At 32.6% G+C, this 25408-nt stretch overlaps 2 protein-coding genes and 1 long non-coding RNA gene across 12 annotated transcripts in view; 2 read left to right on the forward strand and 1 right to left on the reverse strand.

The window, feature by feature from the left end:
• Positions 1 to 455: 455 nt before the first annotated feature.
• LOC141453371 (uncharacterized) lies at positions 456 to 9188 on the forward strand. 6 transcript variants are annotated; one of them, XM_074126525.1, is made up of 9 exons: positions 456 to 1268; positions 3358 to 3478; positions 5040 to 5152; positions 5241 to 5373; positions 5691 to 5844; positions 5958 to 6045; positions 6909 to 7115; positions 7203 to 7622; positions 7955 to 9188. In XM_074126525.1, exons 1-9 carry the CDS (start codon positions 1136 to 1138, stop codon positions 8065 to 8067), a joined length of 1482 nt encoding a protein of 493 aa, XP_073982626.1. In that variant the 5' UTR covers positions 456 to 1135; the 3' UTR covers positions 8068 to 9188. The 6 variants fall into 6 exon arrangements, with proteins under 6 accessions (XP_073982626.1, XP_073982616.1, XP_073982657.1 ...); XM_074126533.1 differs by lacking the exon at positions 456 to 1268 and adding exons at positions 1870 to 2027; positions 3016 to 3090 and having other exon boundaries at positions 7203 to 9188; XM_074126515.1 differs by having other exon boundaries at positions 463 to 1268; positions 7203 to 9188.
• Positions 5816 to 10410, reverse strand: LOC141453423 (uncharacterized). The gene is made up of 3 exons (XR_012457988.1): positions 10244 to 10410; positions 6650 to 6795; positions 5816 to 5949 (listed from the first exon to the last, which is right to left on the reverse strand). It is a non-coding gene; the product is annotated as an uncharacterized lncRNA (long non-coding RNA).
• NT1 (Neurotrophin 1) overlaps positions 9728 to 25408 on the forward strand; it is a 42433-nt gene continuing 26752 nt past the window's right edge. The window contains exons 1-5 of one of the 5 annotated variants that reach the window (XM_074126474.1): positions 9728 to 9910; positions 9999 to 10046; positions 15365 to 15444; positions 17103 to 17178; positions 18817 to 19198. In XM_074126474.1, coding sequence (XP_073982575.1) covers positions 19172 to 19198 — 27 coding nt within the window. In that variant the 5' untranslated portion in view covers positions 9728 to 9910; positions 9999 to 10046; positions 15365 to 15444; positions 17103 to 17178; positions 18817 to 19171. Of the gene's footprint in view, positions 9911 to 9998; positions 10047 to 15364; positions 15445 to 17102; positions 17179 to 18816; positions 19199 to 24222; positions 24330 to 25408 lie in introns of all 5 variants that reach the window. The other 4 variants (XM_074126505.1, XM_074126467.1, XM_074126483.1 and 1 more) reach the window with 4 other exon arrangements.

Genomic DNA, 25408 nt, shown 5'->3' on the forward strand with positions numbered 1-25408 from the left:
GCTGGATAAAAGATGTTGAATCAAGAAGGGGCAGCCAGAGGACTCTGAGAATGAGAATGGCTGGCCCGGAAATTGTAGTTTTTAAAGATTGGGGATACGACCTACAGGCTATAACCTATTTATATATATAATTTAAGCTTTATAATCCATTTTATAAAGTGGTACTTCTCTTTATTGAATTTTCTTTCATCTATTACGTCAACTAACAAATAGAAACGTGTAGTCTAATTTGAAAATTTTCGAAAAAGGTGCAAGAAATGTTATTTTTATTTTTTTAAACAACAAAGTTCTATAAATAACCATCAGGTCAAAAAGGCTACTTAAAGAATACTAGTTCCAAAAAGATCCACAAGGTAGCAGAAGTTACTTAGATCAAAAAATTGTTAGTTGCAAAAAAATCCATCAGATAGCAGAAGCTACTTAGAATTAACAATCTAGTAAAGGAGAGAATTAGTTGAGTGGAGTGTACACTGGATAAAAACGCGGAGGTGTCGGTAAATGCATCCCTGCTGACGGCCCTCTTGTTTCTTTTCCCCTTGGAGTTTCTTAAAACCGGTGATGTAACGAGGGAACGCTGTCTGGAGGCCGGCAGTGTACTGAAAAAGCTCCGGGCACCAATTACCTCAGATATAGACGCGCCTTAAAAAATATTAGTTCTTCAAATCTTTTTTTTTTAAGCAACATTAATAAATTTATGTATTTACCTAATTTATATGTATTAATTTAGTACCACTGCTAATACATAAAAGTTTGGTAATTTATAAAAGTTTATTTTTAATTTAACATTAAAAAACAATTGTTATAACAGCTTAAAAGTAATACCTTCTCTGTTAAGAAAACTACACTCACAAACTTAGCAGTAGAAGAAGAAATATATTCCGCCCACCAGTTGAGATATTTCTTTACCTGGCCAAGAAACCAATGGGAGGGTGTCTGGTTTCATTTTGCTGTAGTCCAACAAGTGCAGGTTTATTGTCGAGTGGAATGTGTCGCCGCTATTACATAATACCTCTCCAAAACAGTTGTCTGATTAATATTGCAGTCTAACTGGTACAATACTGTTCCCAAGTATTTACACGAGTTAAGGCGTCCATTTTTGTTTTCCTAATTTTTGTTTTGGTTTATTTCAATTGTAATGGATAGTGTAAAATCGAACCCAAATCAACAGAACGTTAATAATCTGTCGTTATTTTTTGCTACATGTTGTATAATCGATTTATTTGGAATATTTCCTGTAATCGCTCTTCCACGTACAATTATAGACTGTGGTAAGTACTATTGAATTAACAACTTATTTAGTAATTAAGGTCAAGGTAAATTTTAAATTTAAATCATTCTAAGAAGATTAGAAAAACAACAATTAGAGAAAGTATCTTTGCACATACTCACGTGACTTTCTGTAACTACGAACTTAATTTATGCATGTTTTCAAATTACGAATTTTTGATACATACTTTTTAGTTACATTATCCGTTTGCAAAACTATGCATTGAAATTACACTTTAGAGGTAACTCCCACTCTACCGATTGTGGAATGTCTTTCAAACTCTTCGTTGAGGAACTCATTTTGCTCTCCTTTATAATACGACACGAAGACCGTACATCACACTGAAACTGTAAAAATGTTTCCAATAAAAATTGTAGACTACCGTTAAGTGTACTGATAACGCCAATTTTAAAGAAAATCGTAGAGAAATGTACAGAAAATCTAAAAAAACTAAGTAAAATGGTAGTTATTTCCGATTATAAAATTCTAATCACTAAGGTTTTGTTTTATTTGTCAGATAAACACATTGCAAATTTGGGTTAGGCTGAAGTGCAGGAGCCTGATTGTGGGGATTCGCACAAGGGAGGTAATAGCGCTGCCATGTATTCTGCTTTTACCATTTCGAACCTGCATGGAATTATTAGTCCAACCATAACCTTTATCCTACAAATACACTATGTTTTAACCTAGCGAATTTTAGAAATTGCTAGGGCCCGTAAAATAAGATGTAGATTTTTGTGTTCGATTATTTTTTTACAATGTGAGTTTAATTTTTATTTATCTGTGCGTTGAACGTTTTCTAGTTTGTAATTGAAACGAATGCATTTCATAGCATGATTTCTAATCAGATTCACATCATTTCGCGAATTTAATCTCAGTTTTTTTATGGTGTACCACTTTCTCCATACTTCTTTTAAATATGGGTATGGTTACATTCTCGTTTAGCAACCAAGTCGTAGTACATGATGTAGTTTGGGTTTAGATTAGGGAAGCATAGGGCTGGTTCTGTTTCTCAGTGACTGGAGTCAAAAGTTCTTTTAGTTAGCTAATTATTTTTTCAGGATTTTCGCATCAGTAGTTTTTTGAGTATTATTTTCTCTAACCTCTAAATGCCATGGTTCACATAACTAACAAAATAGCGTTATCCCATTGGATGCAAAAGACGTTTCTATCCTGTCGCCTGGACCTACACTTTGTCAGTAGCCCTGTGAAGTTAGTTGTCAATAACCTGTCATGAGCTATTAAGACGCACAAGGATAATTTGAGCGGCTTAAATACTTGGCCTGTGTCTTGCTGCTACCAGTGACCGGATCCGCTTTGTGAGGTGAGCCATTTGTGCCTTGTATCTTGCACGCTGGCCTTAAATAGTTACCTTTACATCCCTGAATCTCCAACGTTCGTTGGAGAAGCTGAATGCTCAACGTCCGCCCAAGAGCCTTTTGTCCTCCGGTACTTCTTACCATTTCGAGACTCTACCACATTACGGAATTGAGGAAGGATATATATATATATATATATATATATATATATACGTACATACATACACATGTGTAAATAGTTCTTTACTTCACGATGGTAACGCAAAACAACTTTTGGCCATTTACTTCCCAAATATTTATGATGTACCATCTTACACGTATTGCCGTAAGAAGTCTTTAAGTATATCGGTTTTAAAACTTATATTACAAATTTGATGACACTAAATTATAAATTGACTCTACATACGGTGAATGTGTGATTTACTGTAGGCCAGGATCTCAAGTAAATGTATCTGGAGAGAAACTGATGCTTTAAGTTTCTGAATTTTTTGGAACCCTCATGTTGTAAGTTTCAATTCTTTTAAAGTTTTTATTTTGTATGAAATACCATTTCAGTGTAGGCATTTAATTATTATTTGCGTATTTTACTAGCTAATCATTTGCTAAACAAATTCTCCATTTATTAAAGATTTTATTTGTCTTATAAAAGATGCATTTATAAATAAAGGTTTCCACAGAGGTGTATTTATTTATTTTATGCATAAAATATCTTCTGTAGAAAAATAATTTCTCACTGAATTATCAATAATTTAATCAAATTTTCTCTTTAAGGTTGGTTAGGAATCCCATTGGCATTGTTCCTGTTGTTCATACAAATTTATACAGCCATAATGCTAGGGAGATGTTGGATAATTGCGGAACAATTACAAAAAGATATTTTGAAAAAAAAGAGGTAATTGCACTTTTTTAAAATACATATATACAATATATTTTGTAGTAATTAAATCTGATAAGGAATATTAATCACTCTTAACTCCATTGAAATATTATATCAATACTTGGAACGAAAGATGCTTAAGTAAATTAACAATTTAATAACAATGCCAAACAAAATGGTCATAACCTTCTTTAAACTGAAGGAAATCGTCAAAAACTGAGTTTGAAGAATTTTTCATACAAATTTGACGTTTCTATAAAAGTAAGGTTAGGAATGAAGACTGAACTATCCTAGATATAGGCCAATTTTATGGATGACTTTACTCCCTTCCAACAGTTGTTTAATTGTATACATCTTTTGTGATAACATTGATTATTTTTGGACTGGATGTAAAATCAATTCCACTGCGATTCATATGATTGTGTCAACATTTGTTCATAGAATGTTTTTTAACTATTTTTAAAATGGGATTACACGACGATCCTTGAAGAAGTGATCCATTTCCTTTAATCAGGAATAAAAACTTACACTTATTTAACTTATTATATAGGGTTTGGCGTTAGCTAAAGGCCACTTTAGGCAAGCAAATTTACTCTCTCTTAAGGAAGTATCGTTCAGCGAATCGAGTTGTCTCAATTAAACAAAAATATTCGGATAAAATCTTTTTCAGCTGTTTCTTTTTTCTAAGATGGCGAATTTCCAATCGGTATTCTGCAGTTATTGTATAGGAAAAATAAACTTAAGTTCTTTATTGTATTAAGTAGATGATAATTGCATCTATATTTAGTGATTGCATCCTACCGGCTCAGGAGAAAAGTTTTTTAAAATTAAGAAACCTCTGGGAACCAGTTACGAGTATTAAAAATAAATGAATTACTCTGATTTCAGTTTTGTATGCCATGCAGTGTTGATACTTTATACTGTCTAAGTCGGGAGCTGTACAAAATTGTAATCGCGCCGTTAACTGGGTCGCAATAGTGTAGACTGCAGAGGTGGTAGTTAGGGCGAAAGTTCAACGGATTGAAGAAAAGAAAAAGAAAAGAAATATCCCTTAGTTTTGTTTTCGTCGTATTTATCTTTCGCTCTTGCTCGTGAGATTTCGTTTTGAAAGAATTACTTTTTTTTATTTAATTTCGGTTTGAAGTCATGTATTCTACTGTAATTTTATAAAAAAAATTTGGCTAAAGTTGGAAATTAGAGACCCGTGTCATTCATCTCTTGTCAAAAAAATTTGAACTACAAATGTTAGTGGTTCTAAACTGTTGTTTGTGTAATATTTTATATTTTAATGATTTTTTTTTTTGCGCATCGACTACCGAGAGGTCATTAGCATAATCAAATGACATGTTGTGTGAAAAAAGTGATATTTAAGTGGGGCTAGACAAGTGATTTGTCTTCACACTTAAAAAATAAAGAATAGGTTCCTAAATATCACTTGACTTTATGGAACCGGTTCTTAAAAATTTAGCATGTTATCACTGTCTATATTTCAATTTAATGAGAAATATTTCAGTAGATTAGACAATGGTTTTAATAAAACTTACTATTTATTTAATTTAATTTTTTATTATGAAAGATATCCCTATGCAGCCTTAATGGAATTGGCCTTTGGAAGGAATGCAAGTAGATTGGTAACAATAATTCTTGGACTTACTGTATTTGGTGGAGGCGCACCAAATTTATTAGTAGGTAATTGATTAAATTAAAATAAATAAAATTGTACTTTCAAATGTTTAAAATTGATCTATAAGAAATATATATATATATTTTTTTTTAGCTTCTCAAAATCTACAACTAATTGGCTTGAAACTTTCTTCGTACGACATGGATTTCTCATATTGCTATTGGCTACTTATTCTGGGCTTAATATGCTGTCCACTTATGTGGCTAGGAGGTCCAAAAGACTTGAAGTAAGTATTATGTATAATTGTAATTTGTTCAAGAGAAGAGAATGGATGGATTTGGCGATGGCCAAAGTCTTCATTAAGGATACCTAAGGTTTAGATATATTATAGGTTCTCTATCATGGAATCACATACTTTGAAGTGAATGTGTCTTAATTTAGGAATAAATTGGCCAAACCAGTTACTCAAATGTATTTCGAATTATATTGCGATAGTGAATAAAAGATATATGAATAAATTAATAAAATCTATTATATTATGGCTTATTTTTTAGAAATATTATTACATTGAAATACATTTTATTATTTTTATGAAATTTCTAGATGGGTAGGTCTGGTATCAGCATTTACAGTGATCATTTCTTCACTGCTTACTTGGTATTGTTTATTGGATGTAAATACTAATGATCAATTGCCCATTATTCCTTCAGCTTCTTGGGAACCAATAATTATTGCCTATGGAATTCTAGCTTTTCAGGTAAATTTAATAGAAAGCAAAAGAAAAATCTAATTATAGTTTCTTGGTTCTAGTTTAAATAAAATACAGAAAGTATTAATACTTATAATGATTGATGTTCTATTACTTTTCAGTTTGACGTGCATCCAATGTTATTGACCATTCAGATGGATATGAAAAATAAAAATGAATTAGGTTATGCAATTTTAATAGCATTTTTAGGTAAGTATTTTTAAGAACTTCAATTAATTTGTTCAATGAAGTAACTGTTGATTCAGTAACATCCTAAATTATCTTTATTTTATTTTATATAGTTTATTTTATTTTAAATGAAAAAGGAGAGAAACAAACGAAATCAAGATGTGCTTCTTGGTTGAAAACTTGACTCTACTTTTGCCCACTTTTGTTATTATAGTTTGTTTTCGTTGTTTTCTTTATTCAAGTTTGGGCTATTAACTTTGCCAATCCCAGGTGTTGGTATAAATTTTGTTGGTTCTATTTAAGGACAATTAGTAAATTATCACTTGAGGTTGTGATATAATTACAAGCTAGTCAAACCACATCAGTTAGCAATTTTATGTAAAATGGTCAAGGTTTACTTTTCATCAGAAATGAAAAATGATTCTTTTATCATACTGAGCTGATCACGAAAAAGCTGAACTCTGTGAGGTCTATTCCCCTACTAAATTGTTTGTTAATGATCAAAGAGAAACACTTTATTGTTAAAACATACAATAACAGATCAAATAAATTAAATTAATCAGACCTATCTAATTGACTTTGAAAAATTTAAAAAAAAATCTGAATAAATACCAAAAGAACTTACAGCAGTTTGAAGAAAGTGACAAATAATACAAAGAAGCTAACAGTTTCAAAGCAGTGACAATTATATAACCATTCATCAATATTACCACGTCACAATTCCATTAATTAGTGGTTGAGGTGATAAAATAATAGTTTCTGAATTTATGTCTGTAATTGAAATGGTTATGCATTATTATAAACTATCTTCAACTCATTAAACAATGAATTATTAATTTTTGTAAAAGTTATTTTAGTATTATTATTATTTCTTTGTTTTTTAGTTAGTGGAGGTTTATTTGTAATAACATCTATATTGTGTTACACAAGATATGGTACTCATCTACTGTACAACACATTACAAGGATTGAAGCCTTCTGGCATACTGTACACTGATTTTGTTATCGTCACAATTCAGATCATTCTTTCTATAGTAGTTGGTGCCAGCCCATTGTTTCAAATTCTTGAAGAAGCATTACATATTAGTCCAGGTTGGTTATTCTCTTCTCTCAGGTATTATTGATCTTATTAATAAAGTTTTTAATAACCATAATTTAAAAAAAAAATGTTGACTGCAGGTTTTGGATGGAAGCGATGTTTACTACGTACGGCAGTCATGATGATTACTGTATTGCTGGCAGAAGCAATACCAAGATTTGATCTTATCATGGGACTGATAGGCGGAGCATTGATGGGTCAACTGATGTTCATCTATCCACCGCTGATGTATAGAAGACTGAGAACTTTGTATGCAAGAAAATTTGCTCAAATGTCATCTCTGAATTATAAAATGTCTTATGGTAGCAATGGAGTTTTGCCAACTAATCTCAGAGCGTTGGTATTCTCGGTACATCGTGCTGATCTCAGTATGGAAGATCGCCTAGAGTCTGTACATTTGCTCTCTAGACCCACTTCTGTGGTCCAACGAACAAGAAAGTCAACGTTGTTTGATTTTTTCCAACTTGAAAGGGCGTTGGATATGGGAACACTGGACATGTGTGAGAAATCAGTCAATATACTGCTCATTACCCTAGGCATTAGTGCTTCAGTTCTTTCCACTTATTATTCTTTTAGTGAAATAATTGAATACGCTGACTTCACACCACCCTGTATTTTAAATGTTTCGCTTGCATCAAAACTAACATATAAACAAGCTTAATGGTTCTAATTGCTAGGAATTTTATGTAAATTGTATCACTTATGATGCAGATGTTCACTTTTGCTCATCTGATATCAACTTAAACAAAGGCTGAAAATGCATCTGAGTTTATTGGTGCCCTGAAACGATTTCAGTGCACTGAGACTTTCAGACATTGTTCTCTCGTTACAGACCAAAGAGTGGGCTATCAAAATCACCTTGGAAAAGAAAGTTGGAAGGCACACAATTGGACTGGAAGAGGTACCTCCGCATGGGAGAAAAATTTTGTTAGTGCGTTTTCATGACTACTTTTTTGTATTATTTTATTGTATTTATATTGCTAGTACATATGTAATTGTTTAAGTTCTTGCATTGCCCGTCAAAGTGAATACCCTTGAATAATATGTAAATTTTCAGATAATAAGTGGTATCTAACAAGTCAGTAATGATTCAAGTTTTTATCTTCATTTCAAAGAATCGATTGCTTGCTACATTTCGATAATTGTTAAAAAAAAAATAAAATAAAATTTGCATCAATCTCTGAACTGGATTTTGCTCACTAGTTCTGAAATTTGTGCTTAATTTTGGATGACCAAAGACTCTGGGGAAACTAGAAAGATTTTGAATAAGTAGCTCATATTTTCTTTGCAATCTATAGCTTCTGGGCATCTAAACCAGGAACACCATCAAGATTTGTTTGATTTTTCTTTCTTTTTTTTTTTGTATGTTTTCGCGTGGGTTAATGAATTAGCTCTGAAAATGTCCTAACAGTCCAGCTCGTCAATCTAGAGAAAAAGTATTATCATTTCATTTTAACATTGACTGTTCCCGAAAGAAGTATTAATTACTTAGTCTTTTAAAGGTCAAGAATCTCAATTTAGACGAAAGCTCAATCTCTCTTTCCCTCTCTCTCTCTATTCTCGAGCACTTTTTAGAAGTCTAAATGCAACATTTAGCAAAACAAATTAAGATTGTACCTTACTCCAGATTTATTGCATTTGTGTGACATTCCCTAGTTATTTTACTAAAAGTCATTACATTTAAAAAAGGTTTCCTAGAAAAGTTATTAATTAATAAGTTTTTTTCCATGTAATTACTTCATCATTGGGGAAAAAGAAATTAAAACAATAGAATTCTTTAAAAAATTGTTTATTCTTCCTAACTGGTTAGGATTTAATTGTGAAAATGCAGTAAACTTCCTTCCTTAAGGTCACACACTATTCACAAGTTCAAAAATGCATTTACATACTAGTACAGTGAATGTTGTATATAATCATTAAAAACAAGATGTATAATATTTGCTAGTTTAATTAAGTTGTAAATACTTAGTGCGAATCGTTAGTGAAACCAGTGAACATAAAGAAGAAAATATATATTAGTTTAAAAAGAAGAGAATTGTAAAAAATAAACGGTTTTCAAAAATTGTCTTAAGTTTATTTTTTTTTCTGAGGATATAATTTATCAGATTTTTCCAGAATGATCATTGAAACCAAAAAGATATTAAACTTTCTCTTATACCTTGTAAGATCACAGTGGTCTGAAATTTAGTTTTAGTATCCCTAGAAGATATATATGCATTCAAGTATTGTATAAATTGAATAGTGGTTGAATACATGCTACTTTTTTACAAAACAGTTGCTGAAAAATTCAATTTAGGCGTTTTTTCTTTGACATTCTATTATAGGATTTTATCGAAAAATCGTATATTTGCCAAATCTTTGAATATGAACAACGTTTCTGGGAAGATTAATTTTGAGCAACTTGAGGTTTAAGTTAAAATGTTCCCATTAACACCTCTCGAGATTATAGTAACTGAAAATTGTGAGTGTTTATACCACTTTTTTTTTCTTTAATAGATACATATTTACATTTCTTTTCAACATAGTGTATTCCTCATTTAAAATATTGAACATTTTCTAAAACTTTCATCAGCTAAAGTAAGGTATGGATCAGCTGATGTTATAATTTTGTAACCTACTTCACTTTTAGTAAATTCTAATACCTTGCCTGATAGGTTTACGTACATAGTTCTTATCCTACTTGAAGTGCCTAATTCCTAAATCAGTCAAGAGATTCAAGGGTTTTAAACAGCGTTAGTTATATTTGTACTGTTATTTCTTTTTTAAAAATAATAAGAAAATGTATGCAGTAAGTTATTCATATAAAAAAGTATTTAAGCTTTTAAAAAGGACTCCGAGAATTTAAGGTGACTGATAAAGCGATTTTTGATTTCCAGGAAACTTTATTCTATTAAGTCATTTGAAATTGAATAATTCAAATTTATGTGAGTAATAATTTTAAAATTAATAATTTTAAGGATGAATGCGAAGAATATTTATAAATTATACATAGGTAAGAGACAAAATTGATTCGAGTCTTGTAAAAATTCAAAATTACTGCATGTAAGATTAAAAGATGAAAGGGCAAACAAATAGAAAGTTATTTTAGTTTTTTTGAAACGTGATAATTGTGTTTTCTTACATTCAATTACGTTATCGTGATCTGCGAAAGCTGTGATATGGACGATTTTTTTTTTATTGTTTTCGAATTGAAAGGAACGGCTTTAAAGTCATGTATATGTCGTCGACCTTCACTAAACTTTCTTCCTTAATACGACGCCTTTCCTTCTTGGAGCGTGCATCGTTAGTAATCTGTAATCAATCAATGGGTTATATAAGTCATATGGAAATTTTGATGAATGGAATAGTTATTTCAGTTATTATTTTTATGAATATGTTGTTTTTACATGTTGCGCACAAGAATAACAGGAAATATTTTCTATCGTGGGTAGATTTCAATGTAAGGATTTCGCTACAAATAAATTTTAATGTCCTATGAATAGGAAAGAGTGGTCTGTGATTTTTTTGTTTCTGAGCGTTTTTTATTTTTAAATAGTTTATTTAAAGAAAACCACTTATAAATCCTGGACACTTCTGAACGGGCTGTCGCTGTCAGAACCAAAATCAGTTCTCTGCCCTTTTACTAGAAAGAGGAGATTGGGCCTCTCCGGTGAGATGGTACTGGCGAACTGGAAATTTCCATGCCAAATGTCCGCAAAATTCTTAGGGTTGACAATGGACAAAGTACTTAATTGGAAAAAACACATCGAAACCGTGGAACTAAAAATAGAAAAGTACTTCAACACACTACGAGCCTTTTCCCATAGGAAGTGGGGGGCGGACCCGGAGGTGTCCCTAATGTTCTACAGGGCCACAATAAGAGCGGTACTGGATTACGGGTGTTTTCTGTACGGTCAGGCCTGCAAGTATGTTATGCGACCCCTTCACGTATTACAAAATAAATGTATCAGATTGTGTCTCGGATTCTTGAACAGCACACCTGTGGACGTAATGTACGCAGAGGCTGGCGAATTACCGCTCGCTTATAGAATAGAATTACTGTCCGATCGATATGTCTTAAAAAAATTAGCCACGAACCGGATAATTTATAATAAAATAAGCCAATTAAATACCGAAGTCCTCACTCACAAATATTGGACAAAAAAGAAAGGCCCCATTTACACAGAAAGTTTTATTAGAATCTCTACCTTTAGAGATAAGGTATATTCTAATAATAAGTTAGATGTGTACAACTTAAAATACGAACATTTATTGAGCGAATTAAGTGTTAACACTTCCTTCGACTTGATAAAGGTACCGGAAAAGAGGAGAACCGCGGCCTTCGAAGATTACATTTCTTCCCATTATCCGGGCTCATATCGTTTATTTACAGATGGGTCCAAAATCAATAATAAAGTCGGAAGTGCTGTGTATGATCCGGTTCGGAACTATTTTACGATAATTAAATTAGAAGATGAGGCATCCATCTATACAGCGGAGCTAATTGCTATTTTAACGGCTTTAAAATATATTTATTCGTTGTCGGAGGAAAAATATACCATTATTAGTGACAGCCAGAGTGCGTTGTGTAAATTATCACATATACACAACCAGTCTGCAGGAATGAATCACATTATCGCAGAGATTGTAGAAACTATTGCCATTTTTAAAGAGAAGGGAGTCTGCATTAATTTTTTGTGGGTAAGGGGTCATTGTGGTATAAAAGAGAATGAAATTGTTGATACACTTGCAAAGGAAGCCACCAATAGTGGGGAAATGGCTAATTATAAATTACCACACACCGATATCAAGGGTATAATTGCAAAAGCAGCACTACAAAAATGGCAGACAGATTACAATAATGGTGATAAAGGTAGATTCTATAAAACTATGGCAGATCAGTTACCTAGACACCCATGGTTTAAGGGAACTGTCACTAATAAATGGGTTGTTACGACAATAAGCAGGCTGAGAGCGAACCACGCGGTGTGCGGATCGTATCTATACAGGATCAACAAAAGGTCCTCTCCTCTTTGCGTAGATTGCAATGAGGAGGAGGATTTCAAACATGTAATAATGATATGTCCACGTTATGTGGTAGAAAGGAAACGCATGTTTGACGATATATACAGGTATTTAGATGCACCATTTCGCTACGAAGACATTATATTCTCCACCAACATTTATGTGCTTAAGTCGACAGCAGAGCTAGCAATGAAATATGAATGTATTTAAAAGCGATAGCCGAATTAGTATGAATGGAAGAAAATGCTTAGAGAAGGATTACGTGATTTTAATTTTGGTTAAGCTCGTAGAAGGATGGTAGGAGCACAGAGTGCTGCTCCATCCATTAGCTGCAGTTTATGTACTATAGTTGTATATAGTAGAATGATGAATGTGTGAAGCGAATGTATTTGTAGGTAAGAATGGAGAGTGAGTGATATTCTAGTGATAAGCACCTAGACGATGCTGGCTGTATGGCGGAAGCCAATGGCAAAAAATAAAAATAAAAAAAAAAAAAAAAAAAAAAAAAAAACCACTTATAAAGAGAAGTTGGCGGCGACAATTTGTTCTGAATTATTTCATGCGCGTGACCTGTCTGTTATGACTTGAAACCTTTTGAAAAACGATCTTATAAGAACTTGCCCTGAAATTTGGTATACTTGAATCTCCCTTTTTAATTAGCTATTATTACTTCTGGAATGAAATTTCTAAGATTTGAGAGCTATTGGACTGTAAATCTTTAATTCTGAGACTTTTTTTGGCTCGCCAATTAATGCATATCCCTTCAAACATGAGAAATAAACTTGAATGTCTTGCGCTTTCGAAAATTCATTCATGATCTTCCTTATGGACTCTAGTAGTAGATGGTTTTAATGCTTTTCGGCGCCTCAAGATCACCATGCTTTCATTTTTTATTACGAACTCAGATTTAGTTTGAGTATTCTACTCATATCTCCTAGAAGCCTCGTCTGTTGACAGTGCTTCAGTCTGATTATTTGTGGTTAATACGTATGTATATTTTATACTATAACTGAAAAACGGTAAATCGCAGAACGATCGAACGATGAAACTTAGTGTACTAATTGCATACATGCACTATCATCTAAAACTTTGATTTGAGTTTTTTTTTTTTTTTTTAGCTTTATGGCATTTATGTGAGTGAGGGAGTTAAGCTTCCCTCTAGCTCACCTTTAAATAACTTTGTCGATTAACCTTTTTACAACTGTCCTGCCGTCAGTTAAAATAATATTTAAGAAGTACTTAATGAGTTGCTAACTTTCCAATTTTTGCTTCCTCAATTTTTTGAAAAATGACTTTCCTAGATTTCAACTGAACACACTAATACTATTTCTTCTTTTAGAAACTTCTCTGGAGAGAAATTATTTTTGGTATTTGAATTTCTTTTGGGAGATTCTGGATAAGCCTTCTATTACAGTTAGTTTGATATTTCAGTCATACAAAACTATTAGTGCAGTACTGGTAGAGCAGTTTCTATGTTTAATGAAAGTCGGTAGGTTGGAAGTACGACCTTAACAAAAAAAATGTATTTTTGGTTCAAATTTCTTTTAAAGTTCCTAAAATTGCCAATCGATTTGAAAAATGTTGACTGTACAATTAATGATTTTCCATGTAATTAAACTTTGTAGTTTGTGATATCTCTTTTCTTCAAACTACATATCCTAGAACGAGAAAGAGTTTTGTCAAATTCAGGATAAAAGCTTTTACTCGATCGACCTTAGTTGTATCTCAAGAACATTTGGAAATCCATGTTTACAGAAAATGGTTAAATTTTACAACCAGTACCATTAATTCCTGTTATTCCCATATTTTATAATTAGAGGATGAAAAAATTGGATTGCCATTACAGACAAGTTGTAGATTCTCTGCGGCAGTACTGTTGTGATAGGTGCGGCACTTGGAAATTCTGTGTATAACGGGTTGAACAGGTATCTAAGATGTAGGTCACTGTGGAGCCTCTCCATACAAGGAGGAATGTCAAAGCGCACGCGCAAATGGCCGTCTGTCCGTCATGCAGACATTACCTGTTGTCGGATCGCTAATCATCCTGTAGTAAGCACAAAAGAAAAAACAAACCTGACCGGAACTACTCCCGCGTCTTTCTCTTTTTTTTTTGCAATTGCCTAGGTTATAGTTTCTAGTTTTTTTTAAAATTTTTTTATATATTCCTAGAGTTTTGAATCAACTATTATTTCCGCTTGCTAGTAAAGAGCAAGTATTGCGATGTGTATAATTCATGGTATTGAATTTCCCGTAAATATAAATTTTGAGTTCCTCGATTCCTACAAAAGGAGAGATCAAGGACGGTTAAAGAAAATCGCGATTATCAAAAAAATCGTTCAGTAAATTCGTCTTCCAGTTGATTCTTACCCTGACTGATAGTGACATTCAGCTTGAACAGTCCAGTAGGAGAGTTGTGGAAGGGTGTTCAACGAACACTGCTTTACAGATGAGCTGTTTTACTGCCATGTCGTAGAGTATTCGTCTCGAAATAATTAAAATGAGCTAGGGAGAGTCACTACAATGGTTACAGAACCCTACCTTGTTAGGAACTCAAGATATGTTTCTCGTGAAGGATTTCCGTTGAAAGAGTAAAAAAGAAAATGAAGCACAGTTTTTCCTTTAAAAATGTGTACCGTTAGCTCGTAGAAGCTAACTTTTCGACATCGACATGGGGTTGTCGCGGCTTTTTCGGAATTTATATATTTGAAATTATTCAAACTGTATGATTTAAAGAACAGATAATCTTTCAAAACAAAAACATGTACAGTTTCACCTAGAGGTAAGGAAAGCAGATATTATTTCGTACTAAATTTAATCTTCAATGTGTCGCTTTTAAAATGTGTACTCTCTCAATTTTTAAATTAGTAAACTATCTAAAAAGTAGCCGTGGGCATTTTATGAGAGATTATTATTATAATAAAAATGATCGAGAGAGTTACACCTGTTTGGGAAGGTTATCCTAAGTAGGAACATGATGTTAGGTACCTGACCAAAGTTCTTCAGGTGAAAGTAAGCACATTACTTTTTTGTGTCAGAGGTTGGAACTATCTCCAAGAAATTCTCATTCAATAAAGTTGAGTTTTCACTAACTTCTTCGTACAATGTTGTAGGATATTAAAAAGATTTTGACTAATCAACCATTTTCATAAATTTTATATTAAATTATTGTCATTTTATTACATTTATGTATTTTATAATACGAATGAATAACTTTACTTAAAGGTAATTTGTGTTACAGAGGTAAAAGGAACTTTATCGTTTTGGGAGTTGCCTAGCTTAAAATTTCTTCGGAAGGAAAGTAAAAGGACGAATACTAACGTAAGAAAGTATTGATAATTTGTTTTAAAACTAATTATTGCGGAAATGAAAAGTACGCCAGAAAATATTTCATCCATAGTTATAATGTATTCGTTATTAAATGGGTAGTTTTGAAGGTTGTCTTACATCAGGAAAAGAATAGCACTACGTATTCTGTACTTTCTTCAAAGTTAACTTCTTCTAGGCACTCATCATTCTGAATTGTTTTCTGCATTTTTTGTAAATTTAATTCTGTAATCGTCTCCAGTAAATGTTTAAGCTCTTATATTTTAGAAGCATTGTAAAAAAAAAGAAGGAAATTTCTTCAGTTTTTTTTTCGTATTTTCTAAATTCATTTTTCCAAACCATAGAATTGCTAATATTGAACGTATAATAGAGCGATGTAGCTGGAGTTCTGTAGCTGTGTTTCAGTTGTCTCTGTTAATTTACCTATTTCTTCATTCATCAGGTTTTAGAAAGGTTTTGTAGTTGTCCAAAATAGAATAAAAATCTTTAAGGTTGTGAGATGCCATATTCAGAGTTCTGGTTTTTGCTAGCCAGCTTATAACTGCTCCCAAAACTCACATACTACATACCAATTCTTTTATAGCCAAATGTGTTGTTTTTGTCGAGCGAGATCAATGAGGTTTCGAATGTGCATAGAACAGAATATCTCCCGCTATATATGTATATTCTGTATCGAACAGCCAAATACAGTACTTGTTTGAAGAAATTATCTAGTCCAAAATATCTTGAATGAGGGTTTTCACAATATTTTAAAATTCCTAACAACTGGCGATAGTATTTTATTTACTGGTATGTATGTATTGTTTTACGTACTTCATGTTTAGGTAATAATTTGTATAGGATGAAAAATTATACAGCAAATTTGCCATCTAATTTTTCTGTTTTAAATGTATATACCTCAGTATAGGTAATTAATTTATTGTAGTAATGTAATTACTAGTTGTCTAGTATAATTTTTATTACTTAGAGGAAGTGATTATAAGGAAATCTAATGTCAAATTAAATGATTATATTTTAATAACATGTTCAGCTATTGCAGAAGAAAAAAAGATTAGGCATGCAGTATTAGAAATACACCACGTATTAAGAGTACTATCATTATGTCTCGGCAGTAATTCTTTATTTAGCTATAAACACCTAATAGAGTAATTTTATATAACTAAAATAAATAAGTGGTCTTTTTAAAAAAACTTATTTATTGGAAAAATAACGTTTAAAATTATACATAACTTGGGTTTTTTATTTAATTCATTCACAACACGTATTAGGTTACAGTCAACTTATCACTGTTATCTCTAACAATCTTCGTGCTAGGTTAAAGTATACCTTCACTTTCTATTGAATCGTCCTGTTATGGTTGATGGATGGTACTTAGTTGGGAAATTGTAAGAATGTTTTCATAGTTATTAGTTGAATTATGAGAAATATGGATCTGAAATATGATTTTAATATGTATTTCTTTCTAACCGTATTTTTGATTGTGGTACGATTCTTGTGCGAAGTTAGAAAAGTTCTTTCAGAAATTTTCTTATTTTTTATTTTGACAGTTTAAATTGTTTATGAATATGTACATATATCTTTCAAATTCTTCTTTTATATTTACTGTTTAAAAGAAGTTATGAGAGAAGAAGTTCTGAATAAACTTGTTTTAGGAAAAAGTAAACTAAACTTTGTTGAATACGTATTGATGTACTAGGATTGAATCTCCGAGGAAGAGGAACATGATTGGTAAGTTATTATTTGTTTGTTATTTGGTTAATTTCTTGTTGGTGTTCCTAAACTAGTGCTTGGTTTATATTTTTTCACATACGAATTGTGTTTTGTACTTCGTTCCAAATCTTTTAAACATATGCTGTCCACCCAAATAAGGTGTTAACCAATCGATATACCTTCACCTTATTTATTTCTCCAGTACGGGATTTTCTTATCCCAGTTCACAATCAAGCCCTTCTAGTGTAGTTCTCTCCTCACTTCCAGATTCTATTCATCATTCCGTTGAAAATTAATCGTTGTCACCTTTATGTTTCCCAGCAAATGATTCTATCCGATTTACCGACGGCACCTTAGAAATGAAAGGTGTTAGGGTTGATAGAAATACTGCCATGGGCCAGGGTCTCATACTCGTGCGGTTCTAGGAAAGGTACCGCAGTCTTGCATTTTAAGTTAGTGGCCATCACTTATTGCATCAAGGAGGTTTTAAACGATATCACGGCGATAGGAAGTTGGTTTTTTCTCCGATAGTTAAAATAGCAATGAGCTAGGGCACCAGCTTGTGTTCCTTAGTCTTTCTGTTTGCACGAACCAATTAGTTAATGCTCTTAACTAATTGCTTGTAAGCTCATAATTACACTGTCTTCTGTTTCGTCTTAGATCTAATAAATAAGTGTTTTTACGATTGCCCTGGAGCTTATTCGCTATATTCTAATTCACAGTTCATCTTTTTACTAGAGTTTTTGCTGACTCCAGTAGAGCCTTATTAAAAAAGCATTTTTGGTTTGAGAAGAATATTGGCGGTACTTAAAGACCCGTTTTTGAGTTTCTTTTGTCATCGGTAACTTACTTCCGGATTTCCTTTTCTTCCATCTATAAATTTTTACTACGAAGCCGTTCGCCATTACTTCAATAAGTTTACTTATTACTTTTTTTTCCATTCGAAATTTACACGAGGATATAATAAACTAAATTACAGACTAGGAGCATGTCTTTTCTGTTTTAACTGTGACGCTATTAAGCTAACAGCACTTAAAAACACAACAATCATTTGACCTAACTATTTTGATGTTTTTGAAAGAGATTAACGGATATGGTAATTTTGAATTTGCGGAAAAAGGATAATAGTCCTAAGGAAATGAAACGAATAGAACGATATTTTTTAAGTTTTCTGTAAAGATTTTTTCTGAAACTCAATTTCCTAAGGGTTTCATTTGTTCTTGAAAAATATTTTAAGTCTTCCCATTTGGTTTGAGACTTATGTTTCAGGTGAATATTGATTGTTTGTAGAGTGAAAGAGAGGTGAGACGTCACGCGTCTTTCAAAAGTGTTATATATTGATTCAGTTAGTATAGTATGTAATGTTTAAATCAACTATCTTTTCATCAAATTTTAATTTCCATTAAAAATTTAATTACGTAAATCGTGGTAAAAGAAAGTTTTTTAAGTGTTCAGATTTTTTCAAAAGCAATAGTCAATAATCAGAAATATGATGCTTCTTGAGACGTTAATGAAATTAGTCGTGGTAAATTTCGGACGCGGATGGCTGGCCAAGCATAGTTATTAGAATGCAAATATGAATATTATGCGGTTCATATAGTCAGATTCATATAAGGAAGTATAATAATTTTTTTAATTTTTTTTTTTTTTTTTCAGTTTCGTTTAAAGGGAATGCAAGAACTCACGGAATACATGGAACATTTCCAATGAACTTGATGTTACTTATTGAACTGCTTAAAAAGAACCAAGGAGGGTTGCCCTGAAGTGGCCGAATGCAAAAGAACTAGAGATTTCCAAAGAGTGGGGTATTCCTATTTGTATGCCCCACTCTGTTATACTGGTCGGCCAAGTTCAAGGTGTATACTATGTATACACAAACACTGTGCGTTAAACTTCGAAAGCAAAAGCTTACCAATGAGAAGTCCGGGGGCCTTTGCACAACATGTGATTGATTAGACAAAAAAAGGAAGTTACTATTATCAGTGCTGTGTTCAACATTTTTTTTTTAATTATGAAGATTCTACTGTTAACATTTTTGGTAAGTTATTTTATTTTTTTCGTCTTAACACATTTTTTGTTTTTGTGCTCCTTTTTATTTTTAGCTTACTTTAAGAGCCCTGTACTACTTACCCGTTCTTTGCCCACAAAACTGTTTATTCTGTGATCTTTATTTTATTAATTTCTCGAACCACTGGCTAAAGAAATTAATGTGCTCGTTCAAATTTTTAATGCGTTTCCACCGGAAATGCATGTTTCGAAGAAATCTGGTGTAAATTTACGCATCTTTCTCTTAATACAATTTTCAAGGTTCTAAACTTTTGAGCTTTCTTTAAAAACTGAATTATTGAAACTAATTTGATGCTTACTAAGAAATACATTCAACCCTTCTTAATTGTGTGAATACATGATATAGCCGAACATAGCACCTTAGAGATCATCTTTCCTGTTTCCTGTTTTCATATTCGCAATGTTTCCTCGTGAAAGTATCGTGTATAGTATTTAATCGTGGTCAAAATATATAATTTTGTTTAAAATAGCTCGTTTAACTAAATAGAAGTAATACTGTAGTAAATACTGAAGATATTTTTTCTTTGTGGAGGGGCCTCTGTGATTTTCTTTAAACTTTGGTACTCAGAGCATACATATAGTTCCACAACTCATTTCTTCTCAATTGGTATTAGGGTTGAACGAAGCTCTAACTTTTTTTAATGTATCGTTTCTAGCTTTACAAAATGTATAATATTAATAAGAATTAAAAATGTTTCTGTACAACGGAGTACAAAAATTAGAACGTTGAGATTTTCCCTAAGAGATAGTTTTGCGAGGTTTTTATTGAAACTTCACTTTTATGTTTAATTTTTATTGTATATTGCTTAATTATAATGGTACAGTAAAGTAGATAAAGTATAATTGATGATTTTTTAAGTAAAATCGTACAAGTGATTTTCGAGTTTCAACTATTGTACAATTATTAAAATTTGTCGAATCCTAGATCACCTGATTTGATCCGTTCAAATAGAATTAGTTTTTTTTAGATATATTAACTGTACGTTCTATTCGTCTGAATTTCTTTTAAAACAAAATTAGCAGTGTTAGGTTTTCCTGTACCTTAATACATCATTCTTAGCCTTGACAAATCTAACTAGCAGACTTCTTTTTAAATAACCTATATTAATCTTATCATTGTGGCTTAAGATATTATATTTATTTAAGTTTTGATAACACTTAAAGCTGCCTTTCTCTGATTAAAGTAAAAGTAACGGGTGTATTTCAACTTAAGTAGCCCACAAGGGACGATGAACGCGTTATGGTGTACGTCCTTAGGAGCTACCAGAATCTGGGTTGAGTCCCTTTAAAGATCTGTATTGGAAAACATTATTTTTATCTGACTGTGTGCTTAAACATTCCTGGATGTTGTAGGAAAGTATATCTGATGGAAATTGTTTTTCTGTTAAATAACCTGTAATCCCGAAAGGACGCCATTCGTTGTCGTAAATTGCAGTAGACTTGAAGTAGTACCACTCCTGTAATCGTGGTATTACACTAAACTGTCCGAATCTAAGGATTTTCTACGTCTCTTACAGCTCACAGAAGTCGGATTCGGAGGCATCTGATACACTTAATAGTAACTTTGTCAGATGTTTGTACCTTTAAACTGTGAGATGAAGAACTGGGAATACCTCATGAAGCATCGTTGAAAGAAGAATCATTTATTTATTTTGTTTTCAACTTACATCATTTAAACCAAAAAAAAGTATACTCGAGTTTTCGTGCACACAAAGTGGGTAATTTAAAATGGTTAGCAAATGATTATTGACAAATAGAAGTTGTCATCTTCATTTTATTCTGTGTTTTCTCCAACCTCAACTAGAAGTAGAATGAATTTTTCTATTTTATAATTCAAAGAAAATTTCGGTTAAATAGGTACATGGTCGCTTTTACAAAGGAAAATGTACACTAATTTAGCTATTACATGCTTTTTCCTGTTGTAAACGGTCATATTTAGAAAATGAATGAATAAGTAAATTATTATTGAAATGATTTTAGAAAAATCTGCTCGAATCAGTTGTTTTATAATCAAATCATTTCCTTAACAATTATCTTTAATCCAAAGCGTGTGTTCACCGACTTTGAGTAATTGCTAAATACATTATCTCTACTGCAATTGTTGTGTGGAATCTACTTGTTGGTCCCAAACAATTGAATTCATACGGTTTTGTTTTTTTTTTTGCTTAGTATTACTTCGTCTTCTTTTTCCTGAAAACCGGAAAAGTGAGGTAACCAAGCGGCATTAGAGATTCCTTCTTGGTGTGTGATTATTATCTTCTCTTGTATTCTATTGTCCATTCTCACATTGTTAAGAGTTTTTATTACTGAGATGCGGTGAAACTCGTTGAATAAATATTCAATTTTATTCACAAATCTTATGCCGGCTGACCATGCCCTGGTTGGGAGTGAAGGTTATAGTTTGTTATCCTTCCAACAACTTCCATATTTTAATACCATCTCATTTCCTGCTATTACTTTTTTTTCCTTTGTTTTTGTTTGATGTTTCTGACCTGGTAAGATAATTTCCGGTATTAATACAGATATCCTGTAAGCTTATCCATTTGTTCGCATAAATTTTACTTGAGAAATGTATATTTACTTCCCTAGTTTCTGCCTGTAAGGTTAGGCTCATTTGAGACGCAGTTTTTTTTTTTTTTTTTTTTTTTTTTTTTTTTTTTTTTTTTTTTTTTTTTTTTTTTTTTTTTTTTCCTTCAATGAGATCTACTGGGAAGGCGCAAATTGTTAAAATGATACTTGAGAGCGCTGCTCGCGACTCTGTGAGACTGTCTCATGGGCCACACTTGCATGACGTTGTACCTTCAGTAGGTGCTTTGAGTGGTTTATTTTTAATGTTTTATAGGGCAGCTTATTTATTGACTTCAATGTCAGCACTTTCATCCCTGAGTTTGCACGCTACTATGTTATTTTTTATAATTTAAGGGCGCGTCAACATCTGAGGTTATTGGCGCCCGGAGCTTTTTCCAGTGCGCTGCCGGCCTCCGGACAGTGTTCTCTCGTTACTGACAACACTGTCAATCACCGGACAGTGTGCTGTAAGAAGCTTCCAGAAAGAGAAAAATCTAAGGGTCAGCAGCTGGATTCGAACCTCGTTTGAATCCAATACGTTAACCCCATAGCTAATCGCTTCCCTGCTACTATGTTAATATTTACCACGCAGCTATTTTAAGTTATTTGTTGATCGAGGGGAAGCGCCAACACAAAATTTCGACTAGTTCTTGAAAGTAGAAAAGTGTGGAAAGTATTCTTATTAAAGAAGTAGAGCATTGCCTTGTTGGCAGCAAATTGCAACTATATCAAGTTTAACATGGGTATCAAAATTAGTCTCAGGATAGAAATCGATGTGCTGTCTGTGAAGGGACGAAGTTCGTAAGGATTAAAACTTTTTTTTTTTATTAGTTGTTTTACAGACAAAGTCCGTATATGTTTTTCACATGTTACTGTCGTTTCGGCTCGATAAAGCAACTTGGGTAAATTACTATCGGTCCAAAGGTCGGACGATTTCTTGAAAAAAAAAAACGGCATTTCTTCGGCTAAATGGCCATTGTTGGTATTTTGATAATATTTGGTATTGTAGAAGTTTAATGCTCTACTTTTTTATAAAATTTTTGTTGAAGACTGAATATTTTATTGAATAAAATCGACTGAATATTTTATTGAATAAAATCTTCCAAAAAATGTCGACCGTAAACTATCGATTATTTATTAATATGTACCATAATTTAATTCAATGATGGTTGTCATTTTTCCTCAGGTGTAATTGTGTTCTACTTTAATTAATGTAAATGAACTGTGAAAGTTCCAAGCAAAAACTTGATTTCTTTTAGGTTGTGCAATTTTTTAAGCACGTAGTTGATGTTCCACGGCCGCCATAGAAAGGCTTTGTAAGCCATACTCTTTATACAGCTTCAATACATTATCCTACAGTTGTATAGAGTATAGACTACAAAAGCTAGATTAATTAGCAGCTGTTTCAGTCTTGCATTAGTTATATCCATAGTGTAGATTTCAATTTCAGCACTTTGTTAATTAATTTTGAATATTTCATCGCTGAAAGTAACGACGTACTCAGACAAAAGAAAAGTTTGTGTTAAGGAAATGCTCGATTTGTGCGAGTTGGTATTTCAGAGTGGTTTTGGTAGATCGTTTTGATATTTCACAACCTTCTGGCCCTTTTGGCGGATTTAATGTTTGCCTTTCCGGATATAATTTTGTTTTCCAGTATTTCACGATTTTCTAGGAAGTTTCGATTGTCTTTAAACCTCGTTCCTACTGATTTAATTTATATATCCTCCTGAAATACCTCTCCAAAGAGGAATTGTTTGCAATTCTTTTTGTGAACATGGATTTTAAGGAAGGATATGGTATATCAAGCTTCACATAAAAGTGCTTGTAATGTAGTAAACCTGTATTTAGTAAACATCTAGTAAAAATGTGAAGCCGAAGAAAACATAGACAACTGGTGTATGAAATGTCGTGTCCACATTGTTTTATTTTAATCTTACCCAACGAGTGTAGTTGATTCTCTACCTACATTTATAAAAACAACTTTTAAGGTCACGTAATAATCTTCTTTGAAATATCTACATGGCATTCAAAAGAAAATACGATCATTTTCAATGCTAGTAGAGCTTCTACTAATTTTGAATAGTCATCATTTGAGTTATGAAAACTTTTCTTTGACATAGTGTAGTGAGAAGACGCTCAATCTATTGACCCAGTTTTGCTTCCTGGCTCGTAATGAATTTCTTTTAAAATAATCACATTATTAGCTTACTGTTTAAAAAATAATAATAATAATAATAGCAGTTTATTAATGTTTAGTGAATGACTAAGTTGAATGAATGGTAGTGATTACGAGAGTGCTTCAATAAGTTAGAGACTGATTTTTCTTATTTTAAAATAGATCAGTGAGAATTGGTAGACTGGTTTTACTTAAATTGCAAGATTTGTAGATTTGTATTTATGTTTTTAATGTTCCTTAATGTTACACAGGAGGAGAGAAAATTGGAAAAAATTGACTAAAAAAATGTCCAAATAAAAATCGACAGATCGGAATTACACTTTACTGAGTTGATTTATCAGTTATTAGCGATTTTTTCGTAAGTAGTTTTTGTGTACTTGAATGTATTCTCTTAGAGCTATTGTTCTTTTTGGAACTTGGAAACCTTCTTTATGGCGGGTTCCCTTAAGGAGTGGTGAAGTTCATCTCTCCTCTAGAGCTTTGTTTTAGAACATTACTAATGCCCCACTTTGCCCACTTGAAAATGCCCCTTTTGATTGTTTGGAAAATGTACATTAAGTATCATACAATTAGTTCAAGGCGCCATGGTAGCCGAGCGGTTAGAGGCTAGACCCGCAAACCTAAGATGTATTGCGGTACTAGGCTATATTCCCAGTCTATACCTTTAATGGTTAATATGAGAAATTTACAGTAAAGTATGTTTTCTAGTCGCCACGGTAGCCGAGCGGTTAGAGGCAAGACCCGCAAAGCTAAGATGTATTGCGGTACTAGGCTATATTCCCAGTCTATACCTTAAATGGTTAATATGAGAAATATATAGTAAAGTATGTTTGCTAGTCGCCACGATAGCCGAGCGGTTAGAGGCTAGACCCGCAATGCTAAGATGTATTGCGGTACTAGGCTATATTCCCAGTCTATACCTTAAATGGTTAATATGAGAAATATATAGTAAAGTATGTTTGCTAGTCGCCACGATAGTCGAGCGGTTATAGGCAAGACCCGCAAAGCTAAGATGTATTGCGTTACTAGGCTATATTCCCAGTCTATACCTTTAATGGTTAATATGAGAAATTTACAGCAAAGTATGTTTTCTAGTCGCCACGGTAGCCGAGCGGTTAGAGGCAAGACCCGCAAAGCTAAGATGTATTGCGGTACTAGGCTATATTCCCAGTCTATACCTTTAATGGTTAATATGAGAAATTTACAGTAAAGTATGTTTTCTAGTCGCCACGGTAGCCGAGCGGTTAGAGGCAAGACCCGCAAAGCTAAGATGTATTGCGTTACTAGGCTATATTCCCAGTCTATACCTTTAATGGTTAATATGAGAAATTTACAGCAAAGTATGTTTTCTAGTCGCCACGGTAGCCGAGCGGTTAGAGGCAAGACCCGCAAAGCTAAGATGTATTGCGGTACTAGGCTATATTCCCAGTCTATACC

This window comes from Rhodnius prolixus, unplaced genomic scaffold (assembly GCF_049639745.1).
Source record: "Rhodnius prolixus isolate KJV_2025 unplaced genomic scaffold, Rpr scaffold_1, whole genome shotgun sequence".
Lineage (NCBI taxonomy): Eukaryota > Metazoa > Arthropoda > Insecta > Hemiptera > Reduviidae > Rhodnius > Rhodnius prolixus.